Source organism: Chiloscyllium plagiosum, chromosome 16, assembly GCF_004010195.1.
Source record: "Chiloscyllium plagiosum isolate BGI_BamShark_2017 chromosome 16, ASM401019v2, whole genome shotgun sequence".
NCBI lineage: Eukaryota > Metazoa > Chordata > Chondrichthyes > Orectolobiformes > Hemiscylliidae > Chiloscyllium > Chiloscyllium plagiosum.
The window spans coordinates 57,603,688-57,626,129 of NC_057725.1; the positions used below are offsets into that span (position 1 = coordinate 57,603,688).

Consider the following 22,442-nt stretch of genomic DNA (forward strand, 5'->3'; position numbering starts at 1 on the left):
ATCATAGAGTGGATACCAGACAGCACCTCAAAGAGCATAGAGGAAAATTAGAAAGATAAATCCACGACGCATTCTGTGATACGTTGCGGTGAGGAGTTCCAGACTGTCAAGTTGACCTATCCACCCAGCAAGGCCTATTGTATGCTGATCCGACAGAGCGGGGTATTTGGAAGCTTCTGAATGCAATCCCGTGCTGCAATATGTTGATTTCTTTTAAGCTTATTTTTCCATTAACTTCAGCATCTTAATTTTCTGTGAACCTCTGCTCAATTGTTGAGATTTACAAATTTAAAAGAAAGCTCGCTCGGAATTTCTTGCCAGCAAGCTCCCAGCCGTGTGCCCAATACTGCCTCCTGGGGGCTTTTAGATTTGGCACAACGCAGTGACTGTGGGTTGCGAATGCTAATTGGCAAGCGTGAGCACTTCTCCATGGCACAGAACTTTGAGCTGTGTGTCACAGCAATTGCTTAACAATAAATCACAAAATGTCCCAAGTTTGTGCAACAGGCAGCTCCCAAAAATATTTTTATTTTTGTTTTGAGGCAGTACTGAGGTTCTTCACTGTAAATGGAATGAAAATGGGCTATTCATAATCCTCCACCTCCCATTTCCCTCCCTATTCAAGATACTTGGTCTAACCTGATAGATAAATGACACTGCTAACGGTAGAGAGAGAGGCAATTTGAGTTTCTTTCATTTTCCTCCCCTCTTGTCTGTAGGCAAAGATGATTTTTAAATTTCCTTTTCTTCCCTTTGAAATAGAGTGTGGCTTGCTTTCCCCAAACACTGTTCTGTGAAATCCATTTTTGTTTTCATGATTTGGAGATGCCGGTGTTGAACTGGGGTGTACAAAGTTAAAAATGATACAATGACTATCACCTGATGAAGGAGCGTCGCTCCGAAAGCTAGTGTGCTTCCAATTAAACCTGTTGGACTATAACCTGGTGTTGTGTCACTTTTAAGTTTTTTTTTCAAATGACACTCAACAAACTCCCTTTGGGGTTTAAAGCAGAACTTTGGTTTATTCGTGCATTCGAACCCAGGGATGACTATAATCTCTCTCACTCTCACTTGATTTCTCACGTGCGAAAGAAAAGTAAAAGGAGAGGAATATTAAGACTAACTTGTACATCAAAGATACATTCTTTGATTTGTGTCTTAAGTGCAGAAAGTGAGTGTCCAGTGAAGGGCACTTGTTTCTGTGGGAGCTTGGGTTCAGGTGGGTGTAATTGGCTGACATTACACAATTCCTTTTGATAGAGTAGAGTAGATTTTATTTGTCATTTCTACCATATATAACTGATACAGTTAAAAACGAAACAGCATTCCTCCAGGACCAAGGTGCTACATGGACAGCACAAACTACACGATCATACAAAGGGTGGTATAAAGTGCATAAGAAGTGCATAATTAATAGACATTGTAGCAGCAATTCGAAGTCATGCAAAGAATTTCGGATAGAAAAAGAGTCCGATCATACCGTGTTAAGGAGCCTGATGGCTTGGAGGAAGTAACGGTCACACAGTCTGGCTGTGAGAGACCAATTGTTCTGGTATCATCTGCCAGATGGCAGGAGGGAGAAAAGTTTGAGTGAGGGGTGTGTGGCGTCTTCCACAATGCTGTTAGCCTTTCGGATGCAGCGTGTGCTGTTGATGTCTATAATGGAGGGGAGAGAGACATCTTAGCTGTCCTCACGATCTGAGACAGTGCAATTCCTGATCCAAGCAATGATGCAGCTGCTCATGGTTGTAGAACATGCAGCAAAATTATAGTGATAAGAGGATCTTCTAGAGCACTAGGCTTTGAAACAGTATTGACTTGAATTTAGCTCAATCTAGATAAATGCAAAATACTGCAAATTCTGGCAATCTGAAATCAAAAGAAACAACGTGCTGGAGAAACTCAGCAGGTCTGGCAGCATCAATGGAGAGAAAACCACCATTCACATTTTGAGTCCAGTAAAATCTCTGTCTCAACATTAACTCTGTTTCTCTTAGCCTTTCATAGATGCTCCAGAGCTGCTGAGTTTCTCCAGTAATTTCTGTTTTGATCTAGCTCAGCCTGGAGAATGGTTTCCTACAAGGGTCTTGCAGGCAATTTCAATGTTAACAAGCAAACTAGATCCTTATCCATCTGTGATGTTGACCAGAGACACAATTTCTACCAGCCTGATGTAATGGAGCCCAGAAATTACAGTAAACCTCTCGAGGCTGAGTGACAGGCTCATATAAGGATTTGAATTTCAATTTAGCAATTGATTCCTACCTCTCTCGCCACAAGTCCTGTATTCACCTTGGGACATAAATGGGATTATTAGCATCTCCACAAACATAGTTAAATATTTTCTGATGAAAACCCATCGATTATTGTACGAAGTAAATTGGGAGTGGTTTGTGTCCCTTGAAGCATAATGAGTTTCAATAGTTTTCCTTTATTCTCCGTCCCTGTGGGGAGATGCAGTGGCTTCCATTCCTCGAAGCTGGACGAAAGTGAGGACTTGAGATCATAATCAAGATTAGAGTGGTGCTGGAAAAGCGCAGCAGGTCAGGCAGCATCCGAGTAGCAGGAAAACCGATGTTTTGGGCAAAAGCCCTTCATCTAGGAGGCCCTAGAACAGGGGTTCTTAACCAGTGATCTATAAATCCACTAAAGAATTTTTCAAGTGGTCTTTCCTTCCAGTTGCTTTATATGCTGATCATCAACGATATTGCTGTCAATGCCACAGTTCCTCATACTAATTGTCTTCGTATGGTGGATGTGGTGTTTAAAAGATTAGGAACCCTGTCGAGAATGAATGTCTCAGATGGTATTTTAGTCTGTGTATATAGAAGTTGTGAGGAAGTTTATTTGTCCAAAGACGCCTTGCTGCCTGAGTAGGAGAATGACTAAACTGGTGGTCAGCACTACTTTACCTTTCAACACGCCATGAGAGACTCTTCAGGGTGCAGATAATGTCACTTTTGTAACTGACTTAGTAAAATAAAATGTTCAATTTGTGGGCGGCACAGTGGTTAGCACTGCTGCCTCACAGCGCCAGAGACCCGGGTTCAATTCCCACCTCAGGCGATTGACTGTGTGGAGTTTGCACATTCTTCCCGTGTCTGCATGGGTTTTCTGCGGGTGCTCCGGTTTCCCCTCTCAGTCCAAAAATGTGCAGGTCAGGTGAAGTGGCCATGTAAATTGCCCGTAGTGTTAGGTAAATGTAGGGGAATGGGTCTGGGTGGGTTGCGCTTCGGCGGGTCGGCGTGGACTTGTTGGGCCGAAGGGCCTGTTTACACACTGTAAGTAATCTAATCTAATTCCTGAAAGTGCCAGAGCATTGTCAATGGAATCAGCAAGCATTTTGCTCGGATGATTTTGAAATGTTTCATTTAATTCTTAACACTACTTTAAAGTCCATGAATTCATTTGTCAGTCAGTTCATAATATGGTTGTAGATTGCTTGGGTTTAAATAAGGACAGCATCCAGGGAATTAGGAGGACAACTTGATGTTCATTAGCATGTAAGCTATTTGAATGCAAAAATATATAGCACCTGAAATAATGGCTTCACTTTTCCTGCCATCTATGTAGCAGTCAGTGGTCATATGTTACAGGTTAAAACCATTTCAAAGCTTTTAAAGCCACAGAACACCACCTCAAACAATGAGACCTCCTTTTACCTTGTACCGTTCAGCTATTAATGTTGAATGTTTGATTGGACTGGTTTACTGTTCATACCCAAGAAGGATAATCCTAATATATCATTCTGAGAGTTGTTACGATAACGTTTGTAGATGGTATACATTGCTAACCGTGCACTATTGGTAGAGACCATGGATGTTGAAGGTGGTGGATGAGTTACCAGTCACAAAAGCTTCTTTCATGCAGAGGATGTTGAGTTTCTTGCCAGCTGGAGATTCAGACATCCAGACAAGTGGAGTGTATTCTATCACACTCTTGACTTGTACATTTTAAGATTGCTGGACTAAGCGTGGGGAGTCTGAAGATGAGTTGCATGCTGCAGTATTGCCAGTTTTTTACCTGCTTTTGTAACCATTGGAACTTGCACAAAGCTTGAGCTCCAGCATCTGGTCAGATCCAGATCTTGAATAGGAACACAGGTCCAAGAGAAGGAAGCAGCAGGAAGAATAAGATTTGGCGAGATGGTCAGAAAAGAGGAAAGAGAGTTTGACACAAAAAGACAGTTTAAATTGTAGATCAGAAAGCAGGGTAGACCACACCAAAATGGGGAAGAATGACCTAATTAACAGTCAGGAAATGGTCTTAAATACTTTTGCAGTGTTTCAGGGGCCTGTAATCTCATTGAACAAGGGACTTACTCTACCTGCTATCTGTCTGACCTCCAATCCATCCGGCCTACTCTAATCTCATATAACCTCTTCTCCTGTGTTGTCCACCTGACAGAATACCTCAACTTACTTCCAGCTGGTGAGCTCTTTGTTAGTTCTTCTGAACATTTGAATATTATTCTTACACCTATTTGCAAGTTGGGAAAATTGAACATTTTTGGACTTTGTCATCTTACAGTTAGAACAAGGGAATCGCAACAGCTTGGAAAACATGTTTATTCAGGTTTCCAAAGTGCTGTGGAGGGGATCTGTTTCTGTGCTGAACAAGTCTGAACTTTTACCAGATTCCTTGCGTGACAACAAAATTAGCATTTCTGTCGAACAAGTCCTCCTCTGTTTGTTTAATTTGGCAGATTTTTGATCTGAACACTTTCTTTTCAAAACAGTGACATTTATCCAATAGAAATGAAAAGGTTTGAACTGGAGAAGAGAATAGATATTCTCTGAAAATTTGTTGTAAGCCTGCAGGTGAAAACTTGTCATCTGAAATTTGAAGACAATTTAACCATCTTACCACATGCAGTAGGGAGGCAGTATTCTGAAGTATGTCATTTAAAACTAAAAGCTGAACAGATTGCATTGAACAGTTCATCATAGTCAAAGGCATAGAAATCTCCTGTGGAATCCTGGCTTTGGTGAAATGTTGGAATGACCTTTCAATTCACTGTGTATTTTATCTTGTTTATTTTGTGAATTCTTTCTGGAAGACCAAGGTTACCATCTGTGTAAAATGGAATAGAATCAATACTGAGCCCACCAATCCTCTGTTTTCCAGTTAACTGTCAAAATTAACATCCAAAATTAATATTGAATTAATACCCATTCCATTAATGCCCAAACTCCTGCTGTTTACATCCCATTGAGTTGCAAGTTGCCCTCACCCATCACTGCTTCTCTTCCTGGTGTTCCCATCACATTTAACATTAGCATCCTCCTGTTATCCTCGCACCCCTCATGCACACAGACACATGCACCCCTCCAACCCACTGTTGTTGGCCAAGTTTCCAATATACACCCTACCATGTGAAATGGAATTCTTATAACCTCTCTGCTGCATCTCCTTTAAAGCTGTCTTTAAAATGAGACTACTTTGGCTCGGTGTCCCATTTTAGCTCGATTATGCCACTTCACAGGACCTTATAGCATGTTCTTGGAGGTACTTGGATGGTTTACTGTTTTTTGTTTTAAAAGTCAAAACAGTTTCTTCACGGAAGATTTTAGATCTGCTGAACTCAGTACGCTTTCCTTTTTTTCTTTCTGCAGCGAGGTTACCACAAAGATGCTTTTATGTCCAACTAAGGTCAAATCTGCTACTACACGCTACAATCAAAACTACAGACAGCTGGATCCTACTGAATGCTCCTCCCCAGGAAGGATAATTTAATCTCTATCTATTCCATTTTCCTTTTGTATTTGTTGTAAACTGCTCTCGGGTTGATGGAGACCTGCCTCCCTAGGTCTGGATCTTCTAAAACTACGTTAGGACGGACCATCACCACAAGGAGCGTAGATGTTCAATGACTCTGTGAAACTTGTATGTGCTACCGAAAGTTTGTATAATACTAGATTTTTTTTTGTGTCTATACTGTCCTTCGAAATGTAGCAGCAATCCAGATTTTAACTTTTCAAAGTAATACAAAGATTTTAATAATTTAATTGTAATCTCAAGTTCCTGTTTCAACTCCTCGCAGTCTGATACTGCAATAAGTTGTGCGACTTAATAGGATCTTGATTGATATGGGCCAAATTGTTTAGCAACTGAATTGAAATGAGCATACCTAAAAGATATAAAATCATATAACTTCCGAAGTGTCCAATCTACATCTCCTACATTTGATTATACAACTATGCACTCAGCTGTTGATAAATTTATTTGCTGTGCTCTCTTCCTCCCACCTGTTTGTTTAAAAAGTAGATTTATGATCTATCTGAGAAATTAGGTAATATGGAATGGGCCCTAATGGAGTCAGCAAGCTAGAGTTAATGAGAAGAGGCAATGTTAAAATGCCTAAAAGGCCAATATTAACAAGGTTCATGTGCTAACATAATAAAGGGTAATGATAAATTCTTGGAGCAATCTGTATGAATTAATTTACAATTAATTGATTTAGATAAGATGGGTAATAAATCCTGGTCCAGCCAGCAACACCCATAGACCATGAGTGTTTTTTTTAAAAACAGAGCAAATTGGCAGGACTTCAATTATATCAATTCTGACACTGGTCTTTAACTAGGAGATTACAGGAGAGCAGCAGAACACTTTTCAGATCTTATGAACTGAAAGTATTCACGCTACAGTTGCTGAACAAAGAATCTTTGGGTCTGAAATAGTGTGATCACACATTGGAACAGAGAAACAAAAAATTTGGGGTGTTGTAGAAGGTTTGGTGGTGGTTTTCCAATGTACATAATGTTTAGATATAATATTCTGGGAATGGGATTTTAAATATAATTGTTTATTATCACTTTGAGTATAGTAAATCACAAACAATTAAAAATAAGCTTCTAAAAGAATGTTTGTTTATTTTAGTATGTACAATCTGTACATAGAATGTATATCTGTGTAATAATGTCTCCCTCCCACTGCCTTCCAGAAAGTCCATGGAAAACTTGCTAGGTTTTTTGTAGTGTAACAACTGCAGCAGGAACTTGAAATACATAATCCCATAGCGACTTGCAACTTTCCAAAAAGGTCATGGGCTTGGAGGAAAACCCAAGTCTGCTTTGCCAGTGGCAGATGTTCCACATCTGCTGTCAGGCACAGCGGGACCTAACACTGAGGCTGGGAAATGAGGAGACACCAACTGAGCACAAGGTAGCAAAGGTAGGCCAGGGCCTGGTAGAGTGAAACCAGATCTGGAGGAAAATAGATGTGAGTGGAAACTGGTGCGGACTGTGGAGTTAGACAATGAGGACTGGAACAGTCAGCAGGCGTGTTTACATTAGAATGGTGCTGGAAGAGCACAGCAGGTCAGGCAGCATCCGAGGAGCAGGAAAATCGACGTTTCGGGCAAAAGCCCTTCATCAAATTCCTGCTCCTCGGATGCTGCCTGACCTGCTGTCCTTTTCCATTCTAATCTTGACTCTAATCTCCAGCATCTGCAGTACCCACTTCAGCCTAGGAGTGTTTACAGTCAGGCTGAGGAGTGGCATAACAGGGCTTGGTCTATAGTAATTGTGACAAGTTATATGATTCCTATAGACTGAGCAGATTACTAGCAGAAACATTTGTCAATTGTGCATATTTTCTAGATGGCCAGAAAATGACCATCTAAATGAGAGATGGTGATAAGACAAGAAGTGAACAATTCTAATACCATAGATGATTGGGTAAATAATTTTATTCTCTGCAAATGTCAGTATTTTTATAAAGAAACTGTGGTTGCCCTCATTTTATCTGTTAAGCACCAACTTACTTTGCTTTTATAAAATTGTACTGATGCTTGCTTTATCATCAGCTCAAAAAACAAATAAAGTTTTTTTTATTTAATCAAAAGTTCCACTTTTATTTGTTCATGGGAAGTGTCGAGGCAAGCATTCATTGCCTACTCTCATTGCCTTCTGAGATGGTAATGAGCAGCTTTCTTGGGCCACTGTAGTCCAAGTGGTGAGACAGGGGGCTAGCGACCATAATTCTTTTAGATTTAAAATAGTGATGGAAGAGGACAGACTAGATCCAAAAGTTGAAGTTCTAAATTTGAGAAAGGTCAATTTCGATGGTATTAGGCAAGAACTTTCAAAAGCTGATTGGGGGCAAATGTTTGCAGGTAAAGGGATGGCTGGAAAATGGGAAGCCTTCAGAAATGAGATAACGAGAGCCCAGAGAAAGTATATTCCTGTTAGGGTGAAAAGAAAGGCTGGTAGGTATAGGGAATGCTGAATGACTAAAGAAATTGAGAGTTTGGTTAAGAAAAAGAAGGAAGCATATGTCATATATACATAGGATAGATCAAGTGAATCCTTAGAAGAGTATAAAAGCAGTCGGAGTACACTTAAGACGGAAATCAGGAGGGCAAAAAGGGGACATGTGATAGCTTTGGCACATAGAACTAAGGAGAATCCAAAGGGATTTTACAAATACATTAAGGATAAAAGGGTAACTAGGGAGAGAGTAGGGCCAGTCAAAGATCAGCAAGGCAGCCTTTGTGTGGAGCTGCAGAAAATGGGGGAGATACTACTGTGGAAAAGGACATGGAAGATATAGAATGTAGGGAAATAGATGGTGACATCTTGAAAAATGTCCATATTTCCATTTTTTTGCTGGATGTCTTGAAATGCATGAAGGTGGATAAATCCCCAGGACCTGATCAGGTGTACCTGAGAACTCTGTGAGAAGCTAGAGAGATGATTGCTGGGCCTCTTGTTGAGATATTTGTATCATCAATAGTCACAGGTTAGGTGCCTGAAGACTGGAGGTTGGCTAACGTGGTGCCACTGTTTCAGAAGGGTGGTAAGGACAAGCCAGGGAATTATAGATCAGTGAGCCTGACATTTGGTGGTGGGCAAGGTGTTGGAAAACTTGATTGAGTTTTTTTAGAGAAGTAACAAAGAGGATTGATGAGGGCAGAGCGGTAGATGTGATCTATATGGACTTCAGTAAGGCGTTTGACAAGGTTCCCCATGGGAGACTGGTGAGCAAGATTAGATCTCACTGAATACAGGGAGAAGTAGCCATTTGGATACAGAACTGGCTCAAAGGTAGAAGACAGAGGGTGGTGATGGAGGGTTGTTTTTCAGACTGGAGGCCTGTGACCAGTGGAGTGCCACAAGGATCGGTGCTGGGTCCGTTACTTTTTGTCATTTGCATAAAGGATTTGAATGTGTGCATAAGAGGTATAGTTTGTAAGTTTGCAGATGACACCAAAATTGGAGATGTAGTGGACAATGAAGAGGGTTACCTCGGATTACAACAAGATTTGGACCAGATGGGCCAATGGGCTGAGAAGTGGCAGATGGAGTTTAATTTAGATAAATGTGAGGTACTGCGTTTTGGGAAAGCAAATCTTAGCAGGACTTATGCACTTAATGGTAAGGTCTTAGGGGGTGTTGCTGAACAAAGAGAACTTGGAGTGCAGATTCATAGCTCCTTAAAAGTAGAGTCGCAGGTAGATAGGATCGTGAAGAAGGCGTTTGGTATGCTTTCCTTTATTGGTCAGAGTATTGCATACAGAAGTTGGGAGATCATGTTGCGGCTGTACAGGACATTGGTTAGACCACTGTTGGAATATTGCGTGCAATTCTGATCTCGTTGCTATTGAAATGATGTTGTGAAACTTGAAAGGGTTCAGAAAAGATTTACAAGGATGTTGCCATGGTTGGAGGATTTGAGCTATAGGGAGAGGCTGAATAGGCTGGGGCTGTTTTCCCTGGAGCTTCGGAGGCTGAGGGGTGAGTTTATAGAGGTTGACAAAATTGAGGGGCATGGATAGGATAAATGGACAAAGTGTTTTCCCTGGGTTGTGGAAGTCCAGAACTAGAGGGCATAGGTATAGGGTGAGAGGGGAAGATCTAAAAGTGACCTGAAGGGCAATATTTTCACGCAGAGGGTGGTCTGTGTATGGAATGAGCTGCCAGAGGAAGTGGCGGAGGCTGGTACAATTGCAACATTTAAAAGGCATTTGGATGGGTATATGAATAGGAAGGGTTTGGAGGGATATGGCCAGATGCTGGCAGGTGGGTCTAGATTGGGTTGGGGTATCTGGCCGACATGGACGGGTTGGACCATAGGGTCTGTTTCCATACTGTACATCTCTGTGACTCTAAGTTAAACTAGAATTTTGACACTGTAGCAGTGAAGGAAGTGATATGGTCCCAAAGCAGAACGGTTTGTTGTTCAAAGGTAAACTGTTAGGTGGTGCTGCTCCAGGTGATAGAGGTTGCAGGTGTTGTTGAAAGAGCCTTGGTGAGTTGTTACAGTGCATCTCACAGAGTGTACGCACTTCTGTGCCATCAACTCATGGTAAGAATAAACGTTTAAAGTGTATGATGTGTCAATCAAGCAGGCTGCTCTATCTTGGCTGGTGTCGAGCTTCAAGCTGCCCTTACCCAGGTCAGTGGGGAGTATTGCATCACACTCCTGACTTGTGCATTATAAGTGGTGGACAGAGTTTGAGGAGTGAGGGGATGGGTTACTAGGATGTTGACTGAGAAGAATGAATAGTGGTTATCCTGTTGAATGACAAAGGGAGACTATTAAATTTTCTCTTGTTGGAGATGGTTAATGCTTGATATTTGATGTGGATGTAACTTGCTATTGATCAGTCCAAGCCTGAATATTGTCCAGTTCTTGCTGCGTAGGGGGCACAGTCTGCTTCATTATCTGGGGAAGTGTGAATGGGATAGAACACTGGAATTAGCAGTAAGCATCCTCACCCCTGATCTTTATGATGGAGGAAAGGCCAGTGAAGCAATTAAAGATGGTTAGTTCTGGACACTGCATCAAGGAACTCTTGAAGTTATGAGACTGAGACTATTGCCTTCAAATCTTATCACCTTCCTTTTTATCAGGTAAGTGTGGAGCTTTTCTGCTCTTGGTGCACATGACGTACCTGGCCAATCTTCCATATTGTTGGGCAGATGCTAAATGCCAGGCTGACATAGCTAGACCTGGGAGCAGCTGTTATAGCTGAGATCTTATTGATGCTTAAACTCTTTGCTGTAGTCTCATACAATCAGACATTTCTTGGTATCACATGGCTGATGACTGATATCTGTGACCTGGGCACCTCAGGAGGTAATTATGGTTGAAGAAATGAGAAAACACTTCAGCTTTGTCTTTTCCACTGTTATCCAGGGCTTCCCCATTATTATAAATGGGAATGAACACGGACATACTCCTTGATTAGTTGTAAATTGATCACTGCCATTCATAACTAGATACATCAGGATGGCAAAGATTTGATCTGATTCATTGCTTGCAGGATTGCTTGACTTTGACGTTGTATGTTTGTAATTCCATATTGAAACTTCACTAGGTCTGGATTTCATTTCAAGGTATGCCTTGTCGTTCTCGTGCTATCTTCTCCAACACAGTTCACTGAGCAACGGTTGATCCTATTACTGTGGGTTATGCTAGATTATAAAGTTACAGATCGTGATCGAATACAACTCTGCTGATGATGATGATCCATTGCTCCTCAAGAGTGCCTTGTTTTGAGCTACAAAATCAGTTCTGAATCTAGCCCATTTTACACAATGGTAGTGCTAGACAACTTGATGGTTGGTTTCCTCAGTACGAAGATGGGATTTCATCAAAATCATGGCAGTGTGACATGGCAATGTTTCTGCACTTCTGTGGGTTTGGATGGTGCTGTAAATCGTTGACAATGATTGCACTGAGTAATGACTTCAGTTTTGTCCTTAGGACTTGCTAGAATCTATCTTTGATTTAAGTGACGAGCCAGTTGGAACTTGCCAAATCATAGTCTGCCAAGTATTACATATACATTTACATTTTAATACTGCTGCAATCACTCTTCATCTACTTAGACTAGAAATATTGATGTTCTCACTCAATGAATATTATACATGTGCTCCTATCATTTCAATCATCTTAAATTAGCTCAATCTGCCATCATGACTTGCATCAAATGTTGTTCATCCATCACTCCTCTTTGACCTATAAGGGTTCCTGGTCTGCCAATGCCTCAAATATCATATTCTCAACCTAGTTCTCAAACTCCTCCATCCAGTTCCACAACTCCTGAGATCTCTGATCCTCAATTCTAGCCTCGTGCAAATTCTCAATTTTTAATCCCATTAGAGGAGTTTGAGCTTGTAACTGCATACTCCCTAACCCTCTATCCCTCCCTGTAAACTTCTGACCCTCTCTCTACAAGACCATAAGAAATACAAACAAGAGTCAGCCATTTTGCCCCACCATTCAACAGGATTATGGTTGATCCAACATTCCTCATGTCACTTTCCTGCATTTTCCCCATAACCCTTAATTTTCTAACTGATCATGAAACTGTCTATCTCAGTTTTAAATATATTTGAGCATTCTACCCACTTGGCTCTCAATGGCAAGGAGTTCCAAAGACACTCAACCCTCCAAGAGAAGAAATTCCTCTTCATTTTAGTCTTAAATTGCCATATTATTCTGAGGTGATGCCCTCTGGTCCTAGACTCTCCAATGAGGGGAAACATCCTCTCAGTCATTAACCTGTCAAGCCCATTACAAATTCTATATGTTTTAATGAGATCACCTCTCATTCTTCTAAACCTCAATGAGTAGAGTCCTAACCTGTTTAGATTTTGCTCACAAGACAATCCACTGAAACCAAGGAACATTCTAGAGAGCTTTTCAGAACTGCCTCCATTGAAACCATAGATAATTTCCTAAACAAAGGGACCAAAATTGCTCAGAGTACTTCAGATGTGGTCTCACCAGCACCTTGTGCAGTAAGACTTCCCTACTCTTATATTCCAAACCCCTCGAAATAAGCACCAATATTCCATTAGCCTTCCTGATTACCTGCTGCACCTATGTTCTAGCTTTGTGTTTTGTGCGCAGCTTTCTGCAGTGTTTGTTCATTTAAATAATATTTTGTTCTCCCTTCCAAAATACACATCCTTGCGTTTTCCCGCGTTATATTCCATTTGCCAATTTTATGCCCATTTACTTTACCCATCAATGTCTCTCTCTAATTTGTTTGTATCCCTTTTGCCAATTGCCTTTCCACCTATTTTTGTGTCATCTGCAAATTTGGCTACAGTACATTCACTTCCTTCCTCCAAGTCATTAACATATATTGTAACCAGTTGCAATCCCAGCACTTTGATCTGTGGAGCCCCATTGGTGATCAGTTGCCAACCTGAAAAAGAACCCTTTACCTCCACTCGCTGTTTCCTTCCCGATGAGCCAATTCTCTATCCACATTAATGTACTATCTCCAGCAGCATAGGCTCTTATATTAAGACTTAGTCTTTTGTGAGGACTCTTGTCAAAACCCTTCTGGACGTCCAAATGCAATACTTCTACTGGTTCTCCTTTATTCACTCTGGTTGAGATTTGCTTGAAAAACTCTAATATATTAGTCCGATGCAATTTCTTTTTCATGAAGCCATGCTGACTCTGCTTGGTTAGCTTCTAATTTCCCAAATATGCTTCATTAATAAATGGTTCAAACATTTATCCAACAATAGGTGTTAGGCTAATTGGCCAATAGTTACCTGCTTTTTGCCTCCCTCCCTTTTTGAATAGGGGTGTCACATTAGTTTTCCAATCCTATGATACTTCTCCCAAATTGAATGATTTTTGGTAAATTGCAACCAATCTATATCTATAGCTACTTAGTTTACGATCCCAAGATGCGAGCCATCAGGGCCAGGGGTCTTACCTGCCTTAAGCTCTATTAGTTGTCCAATATTACGTCTCTAGTAATGGCGATGGTATTTAATTCCTCCCAATATTCTTTAAGGTTAAATGGGATGTTTGAAATATCTTCTAATCTAAAGAGTGATGCAAAATATCTTTTGATCTCCCCTGATATTTCCTTATTCCCATAACTATCCCCCTCGATCTATTTCCTAAGAGGCTGATGTTCTCTTTGGCCTCTTCCTTCCTTTTTAAATATATTTAAAGGAGCTCTAATTGTTGGTTTGTTTGTATCTTCCTTATTAGTTTGCCCTTGCAGTTATTTCGCCCTGTTACGTTTTTATTCCTCATTTGTTGAATTTTGAATTTATATCAATTTGAGGTTATCACTGACTTTTTACCATCCTATGTGCTTTTTCTTTCAACTTTATACTCTCCTTAACTTTCTTGGCTAGCCATGGTTGGTTTATCCCTCTTTTAGAAACATTCCATCTTACTGGGATGTATTTTTGCTGCGAGTCATGAATTACCTCCTTAAATGTCTACCATTGCTGGCTCACTGTCACTCCTGCTAATCTATCTGCCCAGTTCACTTCAGCCTATCTATCCTCATTTCTTTGTAATTCTTTTTATACAGTTGTGGATTGTAGGTTTCACTGGCTGGGCCAGCATTTATTGCCCATCCCTTGTTGCCCTTGAGAAGGTGCTGGTGAGCTGCCATCTTGAACTGCTGCAGTCCATGTGTTGTGAGTAGATCCACAATGCCATCAGTGAGGGATTTCAGGATTTTGACCCAGCGACACTGAAAGAATGGGGATATGTTTGCAAGTCAGGATGACTTGGAGGGGAACTTGCAGGTGGTGGTGTCCCCATGTCCCTGCTGCACTTGTTTTTCTTGATGAAAGTAGTCGTGGATTTGGAAGATGCTGTCTGAGGATTGGGGGTGGGGATGGGATGTGAACAGATGTGCTCGTTGAGCCAGCTGCTTTGTCCTGGATGGTGTCAAGCTTCTTAAACACTGTTAGAGTTGAATCCATCCAGCCAGGTGGGGAGTATTCCACCAAACCTCTGACTTGTTGCCTTGTCAATGGTGGACAGGCTGTGTGGAGTCAGTGGGTGAGTTTCTCATTGTATTATTCCTATTCCCTTTAAGTTAAACACAATGATTTCTGATCCATGTTTCTCACACAAATCAAATGTTCTATCATGTTATGATCACTACTTCCCGGGGCATCTTTTACTCTGAGGTCATTTATTCAACTTGCCTCATTATCCGTTACTAGATCCAGCATACCCTGTTTCCTGGTTATCTCTCTGAATCTGTCTCGCTCTCTCTAAGCCTCTGTTTCTGTCTGTTTGTCTCTCTTTTTCTCTCCCTCTAAACCTCTGTCTCTTTCTACCCATCTCTCCTTTAGGGCACCCCATAGAAACCTACCTCTGACCATGCTGTTAGCCATCTGCTCTAATATCTCCTTACGTGAATTAATGTCAAGGTTTGTTTGACAATGTCCCTGTGAAGTGTCATAAAGATGTGGGTTATGGTGTACTGAAGAATGCAGCACACTTTTATGACAGCATTCAGTGTCTACATATGCACATTACAATCGCAAGCACTAGTGCCTGGCTTCTCATTTCATTCAGGTGGAGTCAGTTCCCCTTATTCAGACAAATCTTGTTCCAGAACCGGTGCACATATTTTCAGCTACTTAATCCTCTCATTCTTACTTTGTTTTTGAGCAGATAATATTCCATAGATGACTAACTTTTTAAGCTGCTTTTGTTTCTGCTCCTGAAGAATCCTTCGCCTGTCCTGCCAATATAGCTTGTTGCAATATAATCTACAACCAGCACAAAAAAATCTACTTTGCTCCAGGTGAATTCCAAGGGCTGAGTTTTCACTCCCAAGCACAAAGTTGGGCCAATTCCCAAATCTGACTGACCAGAACATGTCCTACACAGTTGTTTCTTTGATCAAAGGGGCTTGGTGTTAACTGGAGTTGGACTATCTTTGTAAACAGCCCTTAAACCTTCAACGTTCACTCTTCCTCACTCACCTACACACTCCCCACTTCCCAACTTATGCCAGCCACACACTTCCTGTCATATCTTTAATGCCAATACATGTATCTCTACACACGTTTTGGTGCCTCATTTCTTCCATACCAACTTATGACTATCCACTCATACCCATACATTAGTCCTTTATATCCCTTATGCAGCTTAGATGTTTCTGGTATGTTGATATGACTTTACACTAAAACCAGATGGTTTTTCTGACAATCCATTATGGTTTCATGATCACCATTACACCCTTAACTCCAGATTTTTTAATTGAATTCAAAATCGACCGTTTGGAACAAGGGGAGCATAGCCTCAAAATAAGGGGGAGCAGATTTAGGAATGAGTTGAGGAGGAACTTCTTCACCCAAAGGTTTGTGAATCTGTAGAATTCCCCACCCAGTGAAGTAGATGAAGCTACCTTGTTGAATGTGTTTAAGGCAAAGATAGACAGGTTTTGAACTGTGAAGGAATTAAGGGTTATGATGAGCGGGCGGGTAAGTGGAGCTGAGTGCATGCAAAAGATAAACCACGATCTTATTGAATGGCGGGGCAGGCTCAATGGGCCAAATAGCCTACTTCTACTGCTATCTCATCTTCTTATGTTTAAATACCACGGATTCTGTAATAATAGATTAGCAATAATACCACTGGGCTACCTCCTCACCTCTGCTTTATCATTTACAGACTTCCGTGGAGTAAGCTTTAGTTTTATTGATTGTCCCACTCCTATCCCCTTTTGCCTTGCTCTGGCATCTCTTCTGTTACTTAATTAGTCCTGTCCACCACAATCACCGAACTTCCCTTGTGTTCTTTCATTCTGTCCTCCTTGTCTAACACCAGCAAAACGTGCTCCCAGTCATTCCCTTCACTGACACCATCCCTGGCTCTGTACTTGCTTAAAATTTGTTTAAACCTCTAGCTTATTCCAGTTCTGAGGAAGCACCATTTGCCTGAACCATCAACATTGTCAGCCTCATCACAGATGCTGCCAAGACCAGCTGAATATTTACAGCATTTTCTATTTTTAGTTTTGATTGCTTAATGTGTTTGATGAGCCAAGTTGGTCTATCTTATTTGGTACTACCTTATGTTCTTATTCCTGAATGATCTGAGGGTGGAAATATTTGCTGATTGGGACAGCCCCTGCCATTGCTTCTGCAAGACTCTGAGGACAGTTCCTTTACATCAAAGGGAACCTTCTTTGGAGGCAAACTTCAAGAAGTTCAATTTTAAAAGGAGCTCTGCATCCCACTCGGATATTTGATCAGGTTTTCCAACACAGCATAGCAGTGGATATGGTCGAGCTTTCACAATGAAACGATTAGATAAATCAAGAGAAAGGACCGAATTTGTCTGTTGCCTCATACCACACAATGGTTGCAAGCAGCTCACAAATTGTGAACCCCAGCAGCCACCTAAACAACACATGCCAAGTTTTGCCCCTACACAAAAAACTGTGGGTGAAACAAAAGCAGAAATTACTGGTGAAACTCAGCAGGTCTGGCAGCATCTGTGGAGAGAAAGCAGTGTTAGCCTTTCTGAAAGAAGGGTCACTGGTTGTGGTTCTGTTCGCCGAGCTGGGAATTTGTGTTGCAGACGTTTCGTCCCCTGTCTAGGTGACATCCTCAGTGCTTGGGAGCCTCCTGTGAAGCACTTCTGTGATCTTTCCTCCGGCATTTATGGTGGTTTGAATCTGCCGTTTCAAATGCTGGAGGAAAGATCACAGAAGCGCTTCACAGGAGGCTCCCAAGCACTGAGGATGTCACCTAGACAGGGGACGAAACGTCTGCAACACAAATTCCCAGCTCGGCGAACAGAACCACAACAACGAGCACCCGAGCTACAAATCTTTTCACAAACTTTGAAGGGTTACTGGGCTTGAAATGTTAACTCTGATTTCTCCACATAAATACTGACAGACCTACTGAGTTTCTCCACCAATTTCTGTTTCTGCTTTCATTTTCACCCCTGTTGTTTCTGGAGCAGTGTGAGCAGGATCATATTAAAGTGGTGTCACTTGACTTAAGGCAAGCAAGAACCAGGTTTTCCCTGTTTAATCCTAGGTATTGAGATTGAGTAGTGACACAGTGGTACTACAGTGGAGGGTTGTGTTCAAGTGTCTTCTACTCCAGAGCTGAAATCACAATACAGCTTAACAGTTTGAATGGAAACAGATTTGGCCTCTCAAAGGTTATATGGGTCAATCTCAATTATAAGATGCCGGAAATACAGAAAACTTGTGTCATCTATGGAAATTGTGCGAATATGAAAATGTTTTGGAAAGAATTCAAAACCTCACCTGGGAAATAATTGGGAAGCCAGAACTCATGAGCTGCTCCCATATAATGATAGGTAAATTGATGTGACTCAGTTTGCCATACATCTGGGTCGACTGGATTATACTCTTGAGACTTTGAAACAAATTAGTCTTCAGGCACAATGATACCCACCCACTCCTAAGGAAGGTATTTCACCAATATCAAGATATATCCATTCAGGATAGTCATGGTTTATTTACAATCACGTTTTGTGATTCATTCATGGCTCGGGCAGCTTTTGTGGCCATCACTAACTGCCTTCAAGAAGGAGGTGGTGAGCTGTCTTCTTGAGATCCTACAGTCTACAATATGTACACTCACAATGCAGTTACAGAGGGAGTTGCAGGATGTAAACCCAGTGACAATGAAGTAATGGTGATACATTTCCAAGTCAGGACGATGTGAGGCTTGAAGGGGGTACTTGCAGGAAGTGATGTCCCTAAACCACTTCTATCCTTCCAGGTGACAGTGGTTACAGTTTGTAAACTGCTGTTGAAGGGGTTTATTGGTGAATTATTGATGTGGCGTTTTGGAGATGGGACACACTGAGAGTCTTAGAATCATAGAAATGGGCATCACGGAAACAGACCCTGCGGTCCAACTCGTCCATGCTGACCAGATAGCCTAACCTAATCTAGTCCCATTGGCCAGCACTTGGCCCCATATCCCCCTCAACCCTTCCTATTCATATACCCATCCAAATGCCTTTTAAATGCTGTAATTGTACCAGCGTCCACTACTTCCTCTGGCAGCTCATTCCATACACGGACTACCCTCTGCGTGAAAAAGCTGCCCTTAGGTCCCTTTTAAATGTTTCCCCCCTCACCCTTAACCTATACCCTGTAGTTGAGGACTCCTCCACCCCACGGTGGATCTATTTATCTGATCCATGCCCCTCATGATTTTATAAACCTTTATAAGGTTTATAAACACTCCAGGTAAAACAGCCCCAGCCTATTTAGTCTCTCCGCATAGCTCAAACCCTCCAACCCTGGCAACATCCTTGTAATTCGTTTCTGAACCCTTTCAAGTTTCACAACATCTTTCCAATAGGAGGGAGACCAGAACCAATGTCCTGTACAGCCGCAACATGACCTGCCAACTCCTATACTCAATGTTCTGACCAATAAAGGAAAGCAAACCAAATGTCTTCTTCATTATCCTATTTACCTGCGACTCCACTTTCAAGGAGCTGAACCTGCACTCCAAGGTCTCTTTGTTCAGCAACTCTCCCCAGGACCTTATCATTCAGTAGATAAGTCTTGCTCTGATTTGCCTTCCCAAAATGCACCTCTGCCACCTGAGCTAGAAGTAGGGGGAGCAGGAATTTGATGTGGTTGAGGGATGGCCATCGGGCCAATTGCTTTGTCCTGGATAGTGTTGAGTTTCATGAATATTGTTGTCAGTGCAATCACCCAGGCACACAGCTGGCTTGTGCATTGGAGTTGGTGGTCAGGTTTTGGGAGTCAGTTGATTTTTTTTGTGCAGTACTTCCAGATTTTGTTCTATTTTTAGAGGAACTATATTTATTTGACTGGCTGGCTTGCCAAGTACAGCTTCTGGAGAAAATGGTAATCCCCAAAAGGTTGATAGTGGAGGATTGGAGATGCTGTGGCCATGGAGAGTCAAACAAAGATGGATAGATTCATGTTTGTTGGAAATGTGTTCATTTCCTGGCACTTGTGTGACGTAAATGTCACTTTTCACTTATCAGCCCAATCCTGAATGGCTGTCTTCCAACATTTAGACACAAGATGATAAGTTAGATGGATTTGCCATGGGGAATGCAGTGTTACAGGGAAAGGATCGTGGGATGGGTCTGCGTTAAATGCTTTTCGGAGGGTTGGTTTGGACTCGATGGGTCGAATGGCCTGTTTAATCACTGTAGAGATTCTATGATTCCAAAAGTAGGAGCAGGATTCAAGCCCATTAGGTCTGCTCCAGATTGCTTCAGTATCTGAGGAGTCGTGTATGGTGGTGAGCATCACCACTTCTGATCTTATAACGGTGGATAGATCATTGATGAAGTGGCTGAATATTTATCGGCCTCAGAAACTATGCTGAGGAACTCATGCAGTGATAATATGGAACTCAATTTATTGGCTTTCTACAATCGCAATGATCTTTCTTTGTGCTCATAATCAACAATCAGCAGATTTTTTGTCAGCAGATTTTTTTTTCCCCACGATTCACACTGACTTCAATTTTGTTCGGTCTCCTTGGTGCTAGACCCAGTTGAATGTGCCTTGTGTAATGTTCAGCCATTCTAATCTCTCCTGTTTGAGCACTTATGTACATGTATTGAAGGATGCTATATCCAGGCCTGGAGTGCCACTGATCTTGGTGGAACAGTAAAGCAAACTTAGTGAGCAAGTAGTTGTTGAGCAAAGGTCGCTAGATTGTACTGTCCACGACACTGTTCATCATTGTGCTAATGGCCGAGAGTAGCCTGACTATCTCATAATTACTATTTCTCAGAGGGTTTATGTTTTGAAGGTTTGTGGACAATAAAAAAAACACCAGTTTAGTGGAAATATATTGAGTAGTTTGTTTAAGAAATGATGATTGAAATGTCACTGTGGAAATTATTTTTAATAAAGTCTCCTAGAAACCACATGACTGGTACAGTTAGTAAGCTTGCAGATGACACCAAAATTGGAGGTGTAGTGAACAGCAAAGAAGGTTACCTCAGATTACAACAGGATCTGGACCAGATGGGCCAATGGGCTGAGAAGTGACAGATGGAGTTTAATTCAGATAAATGCGAGATGCTGCATTTTGGGAAAGCAGATCTTAGCAGGACTTATACACTTACTGGTAAGGTCTTAGGGGGTGTTGCTGAACAAAGAGACCTTGGAGTGCAGGTTCATAGCTCCTTGAAAGTGGAGTCGCAGGTAGATAGGATAGTGAAGAAGGCGTTTGGTATGCTTTCTTTTATTGGTCAGAGCATTGAGTACTGGAGTTGGGAGTCATGTTGCGGCTGTACAGGACATTGGTTAGGCCACTGTTGGAATATTGTGTGCAATTCTGGTCTCATTCCTATCGGAAAGGTGTTGTGAAACTCGAAAGGGTTCAGAAAGGATTTACTAGGGTTTTGCCAGGATTGGAGGATTTGAGCTATAGGGAAAGGTTGAACAGGCTGGGCTGTTTTCCCTGGAGCGTTGGAGACTGAGGGGTGACCTTATAGAGGTTTACAAAATTGTGAGGGGAAGGAATAGGGCAAACAGGCAAAGTCTTTTCCCTGGGGTCAGGGAGTCCAGAACTAGAGGGCATAGGTTTAGGGTGAGAGTGGAAAGATATAAAAGAGACCTAAGGGGCAATTTTTTCACACAGAGTGTGGTACATGTATGGAATGAGCTGCCAGAGGAAATAGTGGAAGCTTGTACAATTGCAACATTTAAGAGGCATTTGGATGGGTATATGAATAGGAAGGGTTTGGAAGGATATGGGTCGGGTGCTGGCAGGCGGCACTAGATTGGGTTGGGATATCTGGTCTGCATGGATGGGTTGGACTGAAGGGCCTGTTTCCATGCTGTACATCTCTACGACTCTATGACTCTATGACTGCTTGCTTTGCTATAGACCCTGCTGAGGCTGATTAAATAGTGTCTGGGTGGAGAGTTCTTATTTTTATCTAATGTTTAACTGAGGGGGCGGTGGTAGGTGGGGGCAAGAAGTCTGCAATGAAGGGCAACCCAATTGATCTCTCCCATTTCTGAAAAGAAAATTCTCTTAGAGTCATAGAGTATGTACAGCACAGAAACAGACCCTTCGATCCAACTCGGCCATGCCGACCAGAAAACCCAGCCCATCACCTAGTCCCACCTGCCAGCACCCAGCCCCTATCCCTCCAAACCCTTGTATTCATATACCCATCCAGATGCTTTTTAAATGTTGCAATTGTACCAGCCTCCACCACTTCCTCTGGCAGCTCATTCCATACACATACCACCCTCTGCATGAAAATGTTGCCCCTTAAGTCTCTTTTATTTCTTTCCCCTCTCGCTCTAAACCTATACACTCTAGTTCTGGACTCCCCCACCCCAGGAAAAGACCAGGGTAAAAGTCTAAACGCATGCCCCTCATGATTTTATAAACCTCTATAGGGTCAGCCCTTAGCCTCCAAAGCTCCAGGGAAAACAGCCCCAGCTTGTTCAACCTTTTCCTATAGCTCAAATCCTCCAACCCTGGCAACATCCTTGTAAATCTTTTTTTGAACCCTTCCAAGTTTCACAACATCTTTCCAATAGGAAGGAGACCAGAATTGCATGCAATATTCCAACAGTGGTCTAACCAATGTCTTGTACAGCCGCAAAATGACCTCCCAATTTCTGTACCCAATATTCCAACCAATAAAGGAAACGCCTTCTTCACTATCCTATCTACCTGCAG

The 22,442-nt window shown here is 41.8% G+C and overlaps 1 protein-coding gene across 1 annotated transcript in view; it reads left to right on the plus strand.

Moving 5' to 3' along the window:
* The window catches only part of LOC122557944 (plakophilin-3-like), a 54,235-nt gene extending 46,878 nt beyond the window's left edge, over positions 1–7,357 (plus strand). Inside the window, exon 13 of the mRNA XM_043706192.1 lies at positions 5,616–7,357. Within this exon, the coding sequence (XP_043562127.1) occupies positions 5,616–5,651 (36 nt within the window). The 3' untranslated portion in view covers positions 5,652–7,357. The remainder of the gene's footprint in view (positions 1–5,615) is intronic.
* Positions 7,358–22,442: the final 15,085 nt, after the last annotated feature.